The sequence below is a fragment of the Nerophis lumbriciformis genome, linkage group LG14 (genome assembly GCF_033978685.3).
Source record: "Nerophis lumbriciformis linkage group LG14, RoL_Nlum_v2.1, whole genome shotgun sequence".
Classification (NCBI taxonomy): domain Eukaryota; kingdom Metazoa; phylum Chordata; class Actinopteri; order Syngnathiformes; family Syngnathidae; genus Nerophis; species Nerophis lumbriciformis.
In genome coordinates this window covers 17,479,430-17,498,663 of record NC_084561.2, presented here as the reverse complement: position 1 = coordinate 17,498,663, position 19,234 = coordinate 17,479,430, and the positions used below count along the sequence as shown (strand labels likewise).

The following is a 19,234-nucleotide window of genomic DNA, read 5'->3' as shown; positions in this document are numbered from 1 at the left end:
AAAGCGTTGCTACAAAAAGTAGCAGCACTACTAATTTGTAGCATCATTTGAAAAGTCACCCGCTGGAGAATAAGGAGTGCTTGAAACTCTGCATGTCAACATCTCCGGCCGGTGCCACACCCAACAAAATGCCAAAGCAACCACCAATTGAGCTTGGCGTCTTCCATTTCCACATCAACAAAAATTTGTCAACAGGAGATAACGTCCGCAGTAACCTACCACATAGCAAAGGACATACACAATTAGATTTCCTATTATGGAGCTAATTTTAATTTTACAGTTTTTGATATATCTTGTGTGACATCATGCACAAAAGTGCACTTTATTTGTTTTAAACTATTGTAGTGGCGTTCTGTACAGAAAGTGCACTTTAATTTAGTGTTTTGATATGTCATCTTGGTGACATCATGCACAAAAGTGCACTCATAGCTTGTTTTAAAATGTCAATCTTGCACTTTCTGTTTTGAAATTACATGAATGTTTGTGCCACTGTTTAATAAATACAGTTTTGGTAAATTTACTTAGTTGTGATTTCCCTCTCTGCATGAAAGTTTAAAATTAGCATATATTAATGCAGTATGAACAAAAATGTTTTAATGTAGACACATATAATCATCATACTGGTGTGATTATATGCATCAAGTGTTAATTCAACGTTAAGGCAAAATATCGAGATATTCATAAAAGGCCATATTGCCGAGCCCTACCAAAGATTATAAAAATGGGACCCTTTACCTCTCTGCTTGGCACTCAGCATCAAGGGTTGGAATTGGGGGTTAAATCACCAAGATGATTCCCGAGCGCGGCCGTCGCTGCTGCTCACTGCTCCCCTAACCTCCCAGGGGGTGGAACAAGGGATGGGTCAAATGCAGATGTTCATTTCACCATACCGTGTGTGTGTGTGTGACTATCAGTGGTACTTTAACTTTCTCGTTTTTCATCAGTTTTCCTTTCTTCTTTTTTCAAAGTGTGCTCGCATGCCTGGCAGGTTCAGGCACTGGACAATATTTGAAACAGCAACACCTCCCACCAGATACACACACTGTGTCCACATTTGGGGTCTGCAGCCTTAGCGTTGCACATTTGTTGGCAGCTGACGGCATCATGTTGCGCAAAGGCTGTCACTAAGACTCCTAAAATGCAGCCAACAAATGTGTGCTGCTACTCCATTTAATAGAAGTATGCATTGAGACAGTCCTACTGGTTTTTAGCTGTCCATAACCCACTTCCGCCTTTATTCCCAAACCCCAGCACATGTCAAAGTTCACACGGTCCCCAAAATAGCTATCCAAGGCTGTGCCTGTAACGCTGATGTCTATGTTCTCTTTGAAAACATGAAAGCATGGTTGGTTTAACTAAAAACGTTTATGGTTTAAATATGTGCACCCACTTTATTTATCTGAATTGGTTATAAGTTGTATCATGTTCTTCAGTACATTTGTCATGTTCAACCCCTGACAGAAAATGAGTATTTAAATCAAAAATAACCTTTTGTCTTCACATATCACTTATTAGCAGATTTTATTTCAAATCAAATCAACTTTATTTATAAATTATACATATTGAAGTCGACTGACATAGGGGGGAACATGTTGATGTTTCTTTCCCTTCTGATATCGCCTAGCTCTAGATCCACGACTTTTGCAGAGTTTATGTTCTGAGATTTGCCCGCTTAAAATAGAATAATCTCTATTTTAGTCACTCTAAGCCCTACAATATGCATCACACGTTCATTAAAATAATTTTTTGTGTACGTAAAAGGTATAGGTACTCACCACTAATTAATAATAATTAAAGATGATTAAATTGGTCACGTCTAACATTGCTGGTGTATAATAAAGTTGACTATTGGAAGCTAGTGCTGCCACTCCTACACAAAGTGCCGTCATCTTACACGTTACCCTTTTGCGAGCATGTATGCTGTTTTCTGCTAATTGTCACATATTTACAAATTACCAACTTGGCATAATCAAGATGGGTTTTCTAATTAAAAAAAAAAAAAAAAATTTATAAATAAATGAAAGCCTATATGAGTTTTCCCACAAATAAAATGTTTGTTTTTTTAAATCACAAATGCATGAATATGAATGCTCAAAAATTCTAAACCGCAAATAGGCAGGAATCCACTGTACAAATTAAATAAAAAAATCACTTCATATTCTCTACTGCTCACTAGTGTTACCATATCTGAGTTACTGTGTAGAAATATGAGGAAATAATTACAAAAGTACACTTCATTCATTAACGGTGTTACAAAAAAGATCAGTTAGAATAATACATAATGTTGGATATAGAGAACACACAAATCCTTTATTTATTGAATCAAAGATACTGAAATTCTACGACATAGTGAATTTGCAAACAGCTAAAATTATACACAAAGCAAACTATAACCTGCTACCCAAGAATATACAACAATTCTTCTCAAAAAAAGAGGAGAAATATAATCTTAGGGAGAAATGTAATTTAAAACATTTGTATGCACGTACAACACTTAAGACCTTCAGTATATCAGTATGTGGAATTAAATTATGGAATGGATTAAGCAAAGCAATCAAACAATGTACGAATATGATCCACTTCAAGAAACTCTTCAAACTTAAAGTGTTTACAAAGTACAAAGAAGAAGAACCATGATAAACATTCTGAATTTATTTAACTCATCCATTCTTTCATTCTTTCACTCACAAAATAATCTTACTTATCTCAACATATGAAATGTAACTTACTTCACCAATTATTATTTATTTACTTATTTTATTGTGATTACTTATGGAGTATATTGTGAATAAATTGAGAACAGGAAGTGAACAAAAGTTTTAGCAACTGTTATGTAAAAGAAAAGGGGTAGGATTAAATAAGCTCTGCTTCTTCCTACTCCTTTTCGAACATGTTGAAAAGCGAAACTGGAGATTGTGATGTATCATGTTGTATGCTTGCATGTTCGAAATAAACTCAAACTCAAATATTGTTATCAAAATGTTGAATTTAACTCTAATTTTGCAAGACAGTAGAGCTTTGTCATTAAATGACTTGCTATTTATTCTGTTCTACACGCCAGGTAGATACTATCTTTGTCTTTAGACATAATGTTCATGGCTGTATCCTCTGCGCAGGGAATGGCTTGTGTTGGTCGAACAAAGCAGTGTACCATCGTCCCATCAAACCACTATGGGCCAATCCCTGGGGTCCCTGTTGGCTCCCTATGGAAGTTCAGAGTCCAGGTTGGTCCGCAGAATTCAGTCGATCATTTCCATGCATGAAGAAGTATTTACAATTACAATGCTGTGATTAAGCAGTGTACATTTCCAGTCCTTACTGTACTTGTCAAATGTCTGTGGTCATTTATCTCAGTGGCTATAAATGAAATATTTTGTTCATTATAGGTCAGTGAGTCTGGTGTCCACAGGCCACACGTAGCTGGGATACACGGCAGGAGCAACGACGGTGCCTTTTCTCTTGTTTTGGCAGGAGGCTATGAGGATGATGTGGTATGTTTTATCTAGACAATATCATTTTAGAGTAACTCTTTTCTATTTTTAAGTATGACACTTCTATATGGACCAGGGCGCATAATAATCGGGTTAATATTATGAATTATGACTTCACTGATTATCTGATAACATTAAGAAAAAAGCTGCGATATCTTATTTTAAAAACAAAACAAAAAAACCTCTGTAGGGGTGAATAAATTAATCGCTCCTACCTTGTAGGAAGTTCCAAATTGCCTGTAGCGGCCATCTTGTCTCACTTTTAGTTGCCTTTGATGCTGGGATTCAGCCGTAACGCGCTTGAAGTAAATGTCCAACCAGAATGATGCGTTTGGGATCTGGTCCTGTTTATTGTACATAAAGTTAGATCAATAAAATGTCATTTAGATGGACATTCTTTAGTGGCAAGTAGAATAACTTCCTGCTTCTTAAAACCAACAATAACTTATTTATGTCATATTTTTTTAAATGTAGATTTGACTGCAATTTATGCACACCTGGTGGAAAGAAAGAGTCAAACAAAGGTGGATTTGGCAAACTGTACCTGCAGGTTTTTCCTAACCAAAGAGGACATCACTACTATGGTAGCGCTAACATCACATCTATAAATATTATGTCCTGATTAGGGATGAGTATTGTTTACATTTTAACCGATACCAGTCCCAAACCGGTACCTGAAATATTGAAAACTTGCAAATGTTTGTATTAAAAAAAAAAAGAAGAAGAAACAAATTTAAAAAAAACAATGCTGTTTTATTTATTGTGCATCCCGAATGTGGATGTGAATGACTCATTGTGCCTATTTTGCATGTAACTTAACATCCGTATAGATTCCCTCTTGATGTTTTGTTGTTTCATTGTAGGATGATGGAAATGAGTTCACTTACACTGGTTCTGGAGGGCGAGATCTGTCTGGGAACAAAAGGACTGCTGAGCAATCATGTGACCAGACGCTCACCCACATGAATCGGTAGGATGCTAACAAAAAAAAAGATTGAACAAAAAACAAAACATTATCACCATTTGTTTTGCGAACGTTATTTTTGCTCTGGTGCTTCGCAGTGCCCTTGCCATCAACTGCAATGTTCCGGTTAATGTCAAGAATGGTGCCCAGGCAAAGAACTGGAAAGATGGCAAGCCAGTCAGGGTGATTCGCAGCTGCAAGGGTCGCAAACACAGTAAATACTCTCCTGAAGAAGGAAACCGATATGATGGCATATACAAGGTAAGAGGGGTGTTTTCAGTGTTCATAACATTTCCTATATCTTACAAAGGATCTGCTGCACTGATTTCATTTTTTTGTTTTTTTGTCCTTGCCGCAGATAGTGAAGTACTGGCCAGAAAAAGGCAAGTCTGGCTTTTTGGTATGGCGCTATCTTCTTAAGCGTGATGACGAGGAGCCGGCGCCATGGACCAGAGATGGCAAGGAACGCGTCAAGAAGCTTGGTCTCGTCATGCAGGTAATATTGCCCTCACTCTCAACTTTCACGCCTTTAGCTTCATTCTGTATCTACTAAATGTACTTTTTTCACAGTATCCTGCGGGCTATCAGAAGGAGCAAGAGAACAAAAGTGAAGTGGAAGAGGAGGAGACACCCAGCAAGGCAAAAAGGAAGAGAAAGTCTCAAAACAGCGGTAAGTTCATAGCTTAAGTAGCTTAAATGCATTTTGTTTAAAATCACATTGACTGCAATAACACCACTAACTAACCTTTTGACATTCAAATTATCTTTTGGTCTTTGGTATGGAATGATAACACCTTAAGACATTTGACATCTGTTGTGAGGAATTGTAACACTTCATTATTATCTCTTTCAGAATCCAGCAAAAGCTCACCAGCCAAGAGTCCCAAGAAAATGAAGGTTGAGGTTTACAAGCTTTCTGGAGAACAGAAGGCAATCATCAAGAATGATACGCTAAATAAAAAAGTGTGGGATGAAGCCATGGAGTCTCTGTCACTTGGCCCGGTGAGTAGTTTTTTGTTGTTGTTTTTTTATCCCCTCGGCTGATATTTTAAATTAACAAATTAACCACTAATGTAATAATACAAACAAGAATATTACAAGTTTCAAATGCAATAAACTTGTACTTCTCGTATAGTCTGTTTTTGCACTTGAATAAAAATCTACCAAAAGCAATATAAAAGGTTATGTCTCTGTGGAGCACCCTCAAATTTACCCAACCAAAACAATAAATTAAATGGCTCAATAAAGTTATTGTGACCAAAATGATCATGGTTATCATTATTGTGGTATTGTTAAGTGCTCAAAAAGTACTTGTACACACACACTAAAATATTTTTACCAAGTTGTATTTTTTTCTAAATTACTAAAATAGACACACAATATTCTTTCTTGAGTTCCTTTCACTTCCGGTATGTGTGACGTCACACGAGTTAACTTCCTGATGGATGTCTGTTTCATGTCGACAGTGTGGAATTTATATTGATCACTTTGTGCAAAGACAGCTTAGCCTGTATGTTCAATTCCAATACACTATCTTAGTTGTTTAGACAGTAATGTGTTTATACAAGATTAGATGACGTATGACGATTCTTTTTGGGGAAAATACGTTAATGTTGCTTGTTATGTTGGCATTGAAGCTAGCTAGCATGCTAATGCTTGTCCTTCCATAAGTTTTTCAAAGTGCATTTGTCAATCACGATATTTCGATAATTTTAATATAATACGGTAATATTAACAGTCGGGAGTTTTATAGTGCTTATCATTATTACGTTTATGTGCATGTAGTACAAACGCCCGCAGCAGCTGCAACCGATGCAAAAGAGTAACCGTTTCATGCATACTTCATCTTCACTGCTCCCCTCGGGGGTGATCAAGGGTGATGGGTCAAATGCAGAGAATAATTTCGCCACACCTAGTGTGTGTGTGTGTGTGACAATCATTGGTACTTTAACTTAACTTATCGTTTTGTTAATTGACTTATCGAATATAGACCCAAGCCTAAGTGGCGGTCCGGCCTTTTGGGGCCCGCTTGTAGTGAATTTACGTTCTGTTACGGCGGTTTCTTTTTTCAATGGATGCGTCGATCATCCTTGGGGCTGCATCTTTGGCATTTTGTCGTTTCTTCTCCACGACGATGGTGAGTCCATAACTCGCTGAATGATTGTGAGTGTGTTTGATTTAATGTGAACAATTTAATCGGTCCATCGTAAACCGTTCTGCAATTTAATTGGTCTGATGTGATGAAGCTAAATTTATTGCCGACGTGAAGTTTGTGAACCCGGAAAAAAACATAAATTAGTCGCAGCATTGTATAAGGTGCAGGGTTCAAAGTGTGTGGCAAATAAGTAGCAGCTTATAGTCCGGAAATGATGTACAGGGTAGAAGTGTAAAGCATCAAGGTAGTTGTTGCCATTTCTGAAAATAAAATAAGATGGAAAAAGTTTTTATATGGTACGGTTTATATGGTTGACTTGACCAGTTAAAGGGGTTATATTATGTTTTTTTTCTACATTTAAAACACTTACTTTGGTCTACATAACATGTAATAGCAGCTCTTTGGTCAACATTTTGCGTAGATTTTGTGTTACAGACTGTCTTCAAGCCGCTTTCTGACCGTCTCATCAGAATGTGCCGTATTGTGGGCGGTCTTATTTGCCCCCTTCTACTGCGTCTCCACCTCCATCATTCATTTTGTAATTTTTAGTGCTTCCATATAGAGTCCCCTAAACTATCTGCTACTTTTTATTAGAAATGGCAGCAGTAAAGGATTTTAGCATGCATGTACAAGGCAGCGGGTAGATAGTGGGAAAAAATAGGGTACTTATTTGCTACAACTGAATAAAAATGGTGGAGTTCTGCAAAGCTTTTCGGGTAAACCGCTACCATATATGGCGATATTCGCAGATGTAGCCAAAGCAAAATACGTCACTATAGTCTTCAATACCAAAGGGTTTGTTTGGAAGAAGGCAATATTGTTTTATAAATATCTCTGCCATGACTCAATGGTTTGATTTCACATTTTCGGGACTTGTGTGGATCCCAAATACACAAAAAACAATATCAACAGGGAAAAAGAACCCTTTTAAGGTTTGCTGAAATTTTGTTTTTTTCTTTGAAATTGAAAATGATGATTTTGTGCCTGCAGAGATTCCTGAACAAAGTTGAAGAAGTATTCCTCTGCATTTGCTGCCAAGAAGTGGTCTATCAACCTGTCACCACCGAGTGCCAACACAATGTTTGCAAGGCAAGAAATGGCCCATTAATCTTTTTTTTTCTTTTTTAGAAATATTATGACTTACTGTAAGCAATGTGCAACATAGAAATACTTTTTTTTTTCCTTTTAATGCAGGAATGCCTTCAGCGGTCCTTCAAAGCAGATGTGTACACCTGCCCGGCCTGCAGACACGACTTGGGCAAAAACTACTCCATGACTGTCAACAAACCGCTGCAGGAGATCCTAAATCAGTTTTTCCCAGGTTACAGCAGTGGCCGATGATCACCAGCAGCTCCTCCGACTCAGCAATGCAAAGTGTAAGGGCAATTTTCAGTCAGAGGCAATAAAGAATCATTTTTTCTTAATATATTTTTATGATTTATAAATTGACCGTTTTTGTGGACTTCACTGCAACCATTTTTCCTTGATGGTTCTTCATTGATGTGTAGTTAAAGACAAATTGAAAATGTTCCTTTCTTACTGCTTGTACCATTACGCCATCGTTACCCTAAAATGTGATTTTTTTTGTTTTTGTTTGTTTTATTATTTTGACCGTTTTTGTTTCCAATAACCTCATAATACCCGCAGAGTAAAGCAGTCGGACAGGTTAATCCGTTTTTAAACTTGTGCCGCCAGAAGTGGTTAAGATATCTTCCCAATTGTCCACAGTTGAGAGTCCGTTTTGTTGTGGCAGCTTTTATTTGACGTTGGCCTTGGCAAATCAGTTTTGGTGCAATCTATTTTTTTAAATCTGTAAGCCATCTCTTTTACATATATATTTTTCCTCTCTGCTCCTCTTAATGCCCTATTAACAGAAACTGATTCCGGCATTTGCCAGCTACCCTGTCAGACTATAAACATGCTAACTTGCTTTTACATAATTCGGTAATTGAAACTGCACTATAGGAAATCTATGCAAGTATCTACGCAGATCTGTTTTGGTTTTCTAAATACAGTACTTTCAACAGCTTTTTTATAAGTATGGTATCTTCAAGCTTGTGGGTTTTGTAAATGATTTCCCCCCTTCTACCAATTACTTTGTAGGTTTCCAATGCACTAATGTGTTAAGTATAACTGTAATGGATTTGGATCTGTAGAAAAGGTTGATTCCAAAGAATAAGTGTCTAAAGAGTCATGTAGAACTCCATATTTAGCATGCTCTTTCACCGTTAAGTCTAGAAATCTCACATGTTCTTTCCCTTTTTTTATTAATGCATTGCTATTCAGTCACGTGTCTCCTTTTTTAGGGACCTGACCTTGTTTAAAACTACTAAAATTGCATTTAGGAGGTGGTAAATTGTTTTTGGAAAATACCACCGTTCCCTTGAAATGGAATCTTGAATGATTGATATTTTTGTATTTGTTATGTTTATAATTTGCCATTTTCAACAGCAGTGTGAATAGTCACCACACACAGAATGGGAAATGTATATTTTTCTGAAATTGTATGTCCATTTTACTTTTGATGTATGGTTTTAGAACTGCTTGCACATGTTGCAATTTTGTCAATACGTTGTTATTCAATAAAATAATAAAATACTATTGTTTTGTGTACTAGCTTTTACAAATCGTTTGAGCTCTGATATATAAAAAACAAGCAATATAGTACAATGAGTATCAAATATGTATGATGTAAGTGTTTTTGGTGGATTTCAGAGAACACCGACTAATACTATGCGCGGTGTGTACGTGCGTGGCATAATCATCTGCTAAATACGTGCACGTTACAAGTAGTAAAACATCGGCGGTTTTCATTGGCTTATACATTTGTCTATCAAGAGAATGGCCCAATCACATCGTCGACATCGTGCGTAAGCGTTCCGTCATGGCCAATCGTAAACGTGGATTCAGGAGTAGGCGTGACCCCAAATAGCTCTAGCTTGCTAATGCAAGAGGAAGCTCGATCTACAGAATTTTGCTGCAAACGACATTAAAACCGACGGAAGAAATACGGATATAGGCGATAAGACGGCAGGAGGTAATGTTTCCACAATTAGAGCCATCGTATTCGGTCACAAAGATTACATTATCAGTTAATCGCCATGTAGTCGTCGCGGTGTTTTGTTTTTTTCTCCCCCTTTACTGCATAGCTAAGCGAAGATAGCCCATGTATGCTAATGGTGCGGCAATGTAACGACACGGTTAAACGTAATCTTAATACCGTCGTTGCTTATAAAAACACACAATGCACCAATACTTACGATCTTAAATGATGTTTTTTTAACTACACGGTGAAATAAGAGACGCTTCTGTCAAGTTTTCTTTCTTGACTCGGACATTATGCTAGCTAGCCGTGGCTCTACTATCAGGTTTTCTACGACTAGTGCTGCTTGCTGCCTTAAATACCAGCGAACTCGCCTCGTAAACTAAGTAATGGGATTACTATTACATCATTAACATGGAGGTATTTAATTACGGACTAAAAAAGGCGACTCGCTGTTGTATCGAAATCGGTTTTAGGCCTAGTTGTAAATTAAAGGGCCTTTATTTGTTTTCGTTTACAGAATATATTTGTGCATTTGCCTTCTTCTGTACAAGTCATCGCTCCTTTTAAAACCAAGTGTCGTGATACGTTTATGTCAGAAAGTAACGTAAGCTACCGAACATTGGTATTATTGCACCCAAGTGACTTTTTGTGTCATTTGTCTCACACGCCCCGTTAAAAGCAAGCACATTAACGCGATCTGTGTTGTCATGCTAATTACGGCTTCCTATATTACTCGGATGTTGCTTTGTTGCCTGTATTTAATTTCAATCAAAAAATATGTGTGCATGAAGAAGGTGATTGCTGTTTGATATTGGCATTCTGAGAGAAATAGTAGTTTTCTGTAAATAAATGTCTTGTTTTGATCTTTGAGAGATGTTCTTCTACCTAGTTTTGTAGTAACAAGTGGCTGTTTAAGTTGCTCACTTCTGTTCTAAACTACACCGGAATCTGATTTTAAAGATAATGTACACATACACACCATTACGTTTTGGCCGATAACACATTTTGCTCAACCATATGTTTACCTCCAAAGTATTGCCGATAAACCAGGGCTGGGAAATAAAGCTGAAAACTGTATCAGGATATTTTTTTTTTAGAGATGTCCTACAATGGCTTTTTTGCCGATATTCCGATATTGTCCAACTCTTAACTACCGATTACGATATCAACCGATACCGATAGTCGTGGAATTAACACATTATTATGCCTAATTTTATTGTGATGCCCGGTTGGATGCATTAAACAATGTAACAAGGTTTTCCAAAATAAATCAACTCAAGTTATGGAAAAAAATGCCAACATGGCACTGCCATATTTATTATTGAAGTCACAAAGTGCTTTTTTTTTTTTAACATGCCTCAAAACAGCAGCTTGGAATTTGGGACATGCTGAGAGAGCATGAGGAGGTTGGTGTGTGTGTGTGTGTGTGTGTGTGTGGGGGGTGGGGGGGGGGGGGGTGTATATTGTAGCGTCCCGGAAGAGTTAGTGCTGCAAGGGGTTCTGGGTATTTGTTCTGTTGTGTTTACGTTGTGTTACGGTGCGGATGTTCTCCCGAAATGTGTTTGTCATTCTTGTTTGGTGTGGGTTCACAGTGTGGCGCATATTTGTAACAGTGTTAAAGTTGTTTATACGGTCACCCTCAGTGTGACCTGTATGGCTGTTGACCAAGTATGCTTTGCATTCACTTGTGTGTGTGAAAAGCCGTAGATATTATGTGACTGGGCCGGCACGCAAAGGCAGTGCCTTTAAGGTTTATTGGTGCTCTGTACTTCTCCCTACGTCCGTGTACACAGCGGCGTTTTAAAAAGTCAAAAATGTTGCTTTTTGAAACAGATACCGATAATTTTGAAACCGATACTGATAATTTCCCATATTACATTTTAAAGCATTTTTTGGCCGATAATATCGGCAGTCGATATTATCGGACATCCCTAGTCGATACCAATCATTTTTGATATTTTTCATGACCTATGGAAAATATGGACCAGGAGAATATGTTAAAATATTAGCATTTTAATGTCAAATGTAACCTTTTTCTGATTATAATCCCCTCAGCTACCAAGGCAGCAAGGAAAGGAAATTTCAACACAACCATGGAAAACGCTCGCTCAATGTAAACACAATTCTAAAATCACATTAAACACTTAACAGTAATCTCTTTGAATTAAGGTGCGAAAATAAAGAATATGTGAGAAATGCTTACTAAAGTGTAACAAAATAGTGCAAAGTGTGAAAATGTAAATGCAGAGAAACCTGAGAAAAACAATTTTTTTTGCAGGTTTACTGCCAGGAAATTATGTGGTCTGTGTAACTTTTATTTGGTCTGTTATTCTTATTTAAGTGTGGAAATTATTTATTTTATGCAACAAATATTTAAATATAATTGGACCATAGTATTATTATTTAAAAGTAGCCCATTTGTTATCCATCCATCCATTTTCTACGGCTTGTCCCTTTCGGGGTCGTATTTTGTTATTTTATTTATACAGTCCTGCACTTTAGTTCCTATTTGTTTTTTTCCCCATACATTCGAATAGGGAACAGACGAGTGTTGAAAAGATGAGCGTGGCAAAGGACTACAGTTGGTTTGAAAAATTCCAAAAAACTGCCATGCAGTTGAGGTGACTTTTCCTGTTTTATCCACAATTTCTTCACTCTCCGCAGCACTCATTTTTAGTTTCTCTTTTTACTCCATGCAGAGAATAACAGTGCCACAGCAAGATGGGGCAACCACACTTGATAGTTAATACGCGATTGGTTGTTAAGTGTGTCCCTCCCAATGCTCTCTGAACACCTCTTGTTTTGCTGGGTTACCAGACCAGGAGAGCCTTTGTTCATGCAACCAACCTTGCTTCATTCCCCCCCCCCCCCCCCCCCCCCCAAAAAAAAAAAAAAAAAAATATATATGACAATTGATATCAATAAAAAGTGCATTTGATAAAACGGTCGATATATTTCTTTATTTGTATACTTTTTGATATCGATTACGTGTCTATCGCGATATATATTGTTGTTGTATTCTGTCTTTTATGTTTTGATCTTTGATAGATGTTCTTCTGCTTAGTTTTGTTGTAACAAGTGTCTGTTTGAGATGCTCTTCTGTTGCTCCGTTTTGCTCTTAACGACACCAGAATCTGATTCAAAGACAATGTACACTCAAGATCGACCGTTTTTTGTTTTTGTTTTCAGGGCCGATAGCGATACCAATTATTAGTAGTGAAGAAGGCCGATAACCAATATTTGGAGTCGATATTCACTTGCAGTAAAAATTATCTAAATAAAAGTAGTGTACGTCAGTAAACAGCTGGACAAAGGTAGAGGTGTTTTTTTTTAACAATATTTTTTCGGAAATGTCGGACCAGTAGCTCCATAGGGCCTGATTCACCAATATTCAAATACCACGCGCTAAACAGCGTTTGCTATCTATAAAATGGCTTGTACTCAGCGTTGGCGTTAATGCACTTTTTGTGTCTTTTTACGCATTGAAATCAGAAAGGACGCATAATCCCGGAAGTCCATGCATCCCCAGGACGAGGTTTTTTTTATCTATGAATTTTTACAGATCATCGCTTTCCGCCGACGTTTTGTATACCATTTTCTCCGGGCTATAAAGTTGAGCTTACCCACCTCAATGCTTTTGATGCATTGGTAGGGGTGCAAATGGCCTTAAATTGAAGATGACAGGAAATGCTGTCATTCTGTATTTTTACAGCCAATTTTAATGAACATTTTGATTTAGGATATCCCATGTACAAATAAATAAAGGGCATTCTTAATCCACAGCCATACATGTCACACTAAGGGTGGCCGTATAAACAACGCCAACACTGTCATAAACTTCTGCCATATTGTGAAACCATACTAAACAACAATGACAAACACATTTCGGGAGAATATTTGCACCGCAACATAATATAAACACAACAGAACAAATACCCAGAATTCCCTGCAGTACCAACTCTTCTGGGACGCTACACTATTTTATTTGGTACAGGGCGTAATTATAAGTGTGACCAGTAGATGGCAGTCAAATATAAGAGATAAAGTCTCAAGTAAACAACACCAACATTTTAAATGTCCCGTTGAAAATATAGAACATTACACACAGCGCTCAAAAATCAATCAAAATGTTTTAGTAGTTAATATTTTAGTGCCATTTCTAATATAAAGTACTGTAAAGTTCTTACTTATATCTGTCAATAAACTCGCCACGAAAGCGCTAAAACATACCTGTGTAGTGAGTTTACATTATTCACGTTTATGACAACCTTTTTCCAAAACACAACTTAGAATGTGAGATATAACAGGATAATGCATACATTTATCATTTGTTTTCAAAACGCTTACAAAAAAGTGGGACACCAAAAATTTACTCTGGGACCCCATTTTTATGACTTGATGGGGTACCAGGGTCCCCACTTTGAAGATTCCTAGCGCCAACACAGTGTACTATCAATGGGTTTGTTGCGTGTGATCTACTAACATGTGCAATTGAAAAGTGATGCAGACCGGCTTATTTAAATAAGGATTTTGCCTGTACTACACGGGGCATCAACATTGAGACACTCATTTACTGCACATTTATGTTATCATGCTCCTTTTTGTGGCGTTTTGCTATGTTTTCAAACAAGCAGGGGACATGTACCACTCTTTATGGGCATTTGATTTTAGAGCAGTCGTGCAGTGATTCTACATTGACACCAATTTTGTTTTCCTTCTTTTTTTTTTACCGCTGAAGGTGCACGGGAGGGAGGCTGCACTACTGTGTTCAAGATGCAAAGAATGCATACTTTAAAAAAGTTTTTTTTGATCATATTGGAAATATATTAGTAATATACCTTATATGTAAAACAACGAAACAAATGTCATTAAAACAATTTAAATGACACCAAAATGCATCAATTTAATTTGTTTTAATCAGCCCCTTTAGTCATCCAGCAGCTATAGAATTATAAAAGGATGTTGCTGAATAGACGATGTGTCTAATAGTATTTTTTATTTCTGATCATCCAAACATGTTGAAACGTACACATAGGACTGAGGATTATTTGTTTACTGTGTCGTTGCAGTGCGAGCACACCTCTCACAGTCATGTGTGTAACTGTCAGTTAGCGTGTCCTTTTAAAACATGCTAAACAAAACGCAAAATATTGCTCCCAAAACGGTGATGAGTATTGATAAATCACATTGCGAGGGCTGTATAATATATTATAATTTTCTCCTCCCAGTACTGTGACCGTTTTAATGATTAGCATATATTCTGCATATTAATGAAGACAGAGATGCAAAATACATTGCACGGCTTATTCTGCCCACTTAAAGTACCAGTATAGTGGAAAAACTAGTTGCCTCTATATAGAAGCTATCATCATATATATCTGATGTATGACATCGAAAGACTTACAAAGTTTGTGAGCTAATAAATATGATCAAAAAGTATAAATCTCAGGGAGATTCCTGAGTCATTTTGAGAGACAATGAGCAAGCCAGACACATCATTGTGTGACGTCGTGGTAGAAACCACAGATCCCTTCATCACCAACAACAATGCAAATCATGCAGACATTATTGGAGCCAACGACAATTACTTTCGGAAAAATGTATGATCCAGAATCTTATATTGTTGATCCTAAATATAAGGTGGGCGAGCTACAAGTTTTAGAAGCCATGCTAAACAGATCCAGCTTTAGTGAAACACTAAACATTATGTAGCAGTATTGCTAAGTGCTAAACAAGAAATACAAATATAATAAATCGATAGCTTACTGTACGAAGTCTGCTCTCACTGTGATGGCGACTGATAGGATGTCCATATCTTCCCGTTTATATGAAGAAATAATCCAATCTTCAGTTGTGTGTATTTGTCTCCATCTCCGGATATAAATTGAATGTCACAGACGAACAACTTACAGATTCATGGCTAAATCCTCCTAATATCTAGATGAGAGGCATGATTTATAATCTAGAATAACTTTTAACGAGCCGAGACGCTATGATGCGGGAGCAGCAGGGCATCGCGGCCAGCTCACAGTAAAGTAGCAGAGGGCTACTTAGTTGTGTGCTATCAAACCGCAGCTAAAAAAGTGTTTGTCTGCGTTAGCGCTTATAATAACAACATTGCAGATATTTGGAAAATATTATATATGTTAATGAATACAATGAAAGGCAATTAGGCATATGAAGTCAACTTGTTTTTCCACTGTACTGGTACTTTAATGACAGAACATTACGTTACCGCTGCTTGAAATGAAACAAGTTCCCGTAAGTCAAAACTTCATGTTCTGTTAAATTAGGTTTAGAAACAGGAAATCATGTCGCAAGTGAACATAAAAGCTGCGTTTTCATCCATCTAAACACAAACATCAAAGGTTTTAAGGATAATTTGCACATTAAAGAGAGTCCGAAATGCAAAGAAAAATGTGTTTTTCAAATGTCCGTACTGGTGTGGACATGGCTTTGTTCAGTAGATATACAAAGACTAACTGATTTTTCTTTGTTGTTTTTTGCGGCTTTCCTGTGACATATTTTGTAAAGAGGGACCAGCTTCGTCAAGTTAAATTTGTTTTCATTATATTTGCGGCGTTAACATTTTCACCAAGATACATGTGCTTTACATGTTTTGGTGAGTTTTCGAGTTTGTTAAGCCTCAAAAAGGTAATTCAGGCCTTGCGCACACTGCAGGTCATTTCAGATGTTGTTGCCCATATGCGACCTATGTCTGATTCTGTTCATGTCCGTGTGAACAGTGCAATTCCGAATTTTTCATATCCGACCCAGGTCTCTTTTGTATGTGGATATAAATCGGGTATATATAAGATGCGTCCTGTGTGAACGCTACTGTGCTCAGGTTGCATTCATCTGACCAGGACATCATCAAAAAGCGATAAGCGTCATAATGATTCACCAGAAAAAATTGGTAACAACGGAGCTGAAAACAGGTGAAAATAAAGTTTTAGAGACTCGTGTGAAAGTTTTACCGCTTCTCCTCTCCTGTCTTCGATTGCTCGCCTACAGACACGCTCTTCAAGTAGCCATCGAAGCAAAAATATCCTGTAAAACTGCCAGAGCCAAAATACTTATTCTCTTCCTTGGCTCCCTTGGCTCTGCCTTTACTTAACTTTGTGAATTTGCCTCTTGTTAGTTTGATTATGATTGTCATAAAGCACAGGACACATGTATGCAAATAAAATGTTTTTTATTAACTAAATACAACAACATAAGACAATGTAACTGTATAAAAATACAAAAATATTTACTTTTTGTTCCACTAGTTAAGGAAAAAAGTCAGTTGTACAGAATAAGAAAAAAATAGCAATAAATGTACAATAATTCTAAAAAAACATGGGCTGCTCTTAGTGTTGACTCAGCTCTAACAGGCAGAGCAAAGAAGGGGGAAGGGCGGTGTGTGCGGAAATGAGCAGCCGAGAGAGGTGCCCTGTTTGCAGAGAATAGGAGACACAGACACATTGAAAAACTACAACAAGTATTGATCCATCCATCCATTCATTTTCTACTGCTTGTATACCAATAGACATCTTGGTATTGGTATGCCCACCCTTACATCTTGCGCCTTGCACTAATCATAGAAGAAGAAACAAACAAAAAAAGTGCTGCAATGGGGGGAACTTTGGGGGTGAAGTAAACTAAAAGATGCGCCAAGACTTACCTTGGCTTTTACAGTATGGATGGGAGTGGGACAAAGCTGGATAAGACTTTGCAGTATGTAAGAATAGTCTAAATGAAAATACAATGCAGTTTGCACACATGACGAACATGCATTGCCAGAACCCTTGTAAAGATTAAGTACCAATGATAGTCACACACACACACTAGGTGTGGTAAAATTAACCTCTGCATTTGACCCATCCCCTTGTTCACCCCCTGGGAGGTGAGAGGAGCAGTGAGCAGCAGCGGTGGCCGCGCCCGGGAATCATTTTGGTGATTTAACCCCCAATTCCAACCCTTGATGCTGAGTGCCATGCAGGGAGGTAATGGGTCCCATTTTTATAGTCTTTAGTATGACTCGGCCGGAATTTGAACTCACAACCTACCGATCTCAGGGCGGACACTCTAACCACCAGACCACTGAGCAGGTTTTGCACTTTTGCTGTCTGTACTCTTGTAAAATTATGCGCAAACTATGAATTTTTTTTTTTTTTTAATATATTTTTATATTGCCATGTCGAAATATTATTGTATTGGGAGGTATCCTGAGATTCCCGGCCCAAGAAATATTATGAGTATGTTAATAATGAAAAAAAACATCTCCAAGGAACTGTACACTTATTTACAAATTCCAGTAACCTGAGCAACATTTATGCCATTTAAACTACATAAGAGACAATTATACATTAATTCTCGTTTATCGCGGTTAGTTCGTTCCGGACATGACCGTGATGAATACATTTCGGCTTAGTCGTAATTATTAATTCTAAAATTAATATTTTCATAGCCAGAACAAAAAAAACCTGTTTAGAACCTTCAGATATAAATTACAACATTATGAGAGTCCTGCGAGACATGAAATAACACACTTTAGTCACCTTTTAACTCTTTTAATCCATTATAGTAATGCTGCTTGGGGCTGAGCCAATCAGAGGCCACAATACTAAACGGCACACTGTGGTTTGGTATCATCTAGTGGCTAATAGTACAGTAGTACTGATATTTTTAGTTAATTTAGCCATTTTTATGCTTGAAAATGCATAATTTAGGGCAAACATTTTGAATGTTTTACAAAACTTAATACCAATAATCTGTGACGTGGGGAAACTGCAATATTTGAAGCGCTGTGTGGCAAAGGAAGACTGCACACACAATGCTACCATCCTCAAGTCTTCGTAACAGGTTTTTGTAACATACAAGAGTTCTGCCCCGCTTCTGAAAACATTTTACTGAATTGGTAATTTATTTATGGTTGATTTAACATGGAGTACACTGCTTTCAACAATAGTTCTTGCTGCCACAGATAGTCCTGTGGAAAGAACTCAAGCGTGAACATAATAAATATTTGTTCCGGACAAGAATATCCGACAGTGACACACATGTCAAGTAGATTTGCTCACCTCTGATCTTACAGCAAGGATATCTTGGCAAGTTGCAAATGAAAAATTGAACGTCCTTTTGTCCTCCCCAGGTTTACCTGCGCCCCTTGGAGGTCTTCGCAATGGCGACGGACATACTAATGGACATGATGCCGCCTTCCCGGCCTGCCCTAGCCTCACCACCTGTATCCCAGGATCTAATTCCTAGCCAGGTGCCTGTGTTGGCTGATCAACCTGACACAGAAATGTCCTTGGATCCAAGTCCTGCCACAAAGCTTCAGCTTGCAGACCTAGATGTGGCCAATGGCATGCCCGGCCATGTTCCTGGCCTGCCTCCCGGTTTCGAGCTACCCCAGGTTGATCTTCCACCCCCAACACCGCTGTCTTGCACTAAGAACCCCAACTGCAAGATCATGACCTTTCGTCCTACCATGGAGGAATTTAAAGATTTCGCTAAGTACGTTGTCTACATGGAGAGTCAAGGAGCTCATCGTGCTGGTCTGGCCAAGGTAAAGATAACCCATGGATATGAGC

At 37.7% G+C, this 19,234-nt stretch overlaps 2 protein-coding genes across 5 annotated transcripts in view; both read left to right on the top strand.

Moving 5' to 3' along the window:
- uhrf1 (ubiquitin-like with PHD and ring finger domains 1) overlaps positions 1–9,209 on the top strand; it is a 29,673-nt gene extending 20,464 nt beyond the window's left edge. The window contains exons 9-17 of the mRNA XM_061975979.1: positions 3,117–3,224; positions 3,387–3,491; positions 4,355–4,461; positions 4,554–4,716; positions 4,814–4,951; positions 5,026–5,125; positions 5,309–5,457; positions 7,601–7,699; positions 7,805–9,209. Of these exons, the coding sequence (XP_061831963.1) occupies positions 3,117–3,224; positions 3,387–3,491; positions 4,355–4,461; positions 4,554–4,716; positions 4,814–4,951; positions 5,026–5,125; positions 5,309–5,457; positions 7,601–7,699; positions 7,805–7,951 (1,116 nt within the window). The 3' untranslated portion in view covers positions 7,952–9,209. The remainder of the gene's footprint in view (positions 1–3,116; positions 3,225–3,386; positions 3,492–4,354; positions 4,462–4,553; positions 4,717–4,813; positions 4,952–5,025; positions 5,126–5,308; positions 5,458–7,600; positions 7,700–7,804) is intronic.
- A 318-nt stretch (positions 9,210–9,527) lies between these two features.
- Positions 9,528–19,234, top strand: part of kdm4b (lysine (K)-specific demethylase 4B) — a 53,390-nt gene continuing 43,683 nt past the window's right edge. For all 4 annotated transcript variants that reach the window (XM_072914633.1, XM_072914632.1, XM_072914631.1 and 1 more), the window contains exons 1-2: positions 9,528–9,647; positions 18,793–19,209. In XM_072914633.1, coding sequence (XP_072770734.1) covers positions 18,823–19,209 — 387 coding nt within the window. In that variant the 5' untranslated portion in view covers positions 9,528–9,647; positions 18,793–18,822. The remainder of the gene's footprint in view (positions 9,648–18,792; positions 19,210–19,234) is intronic.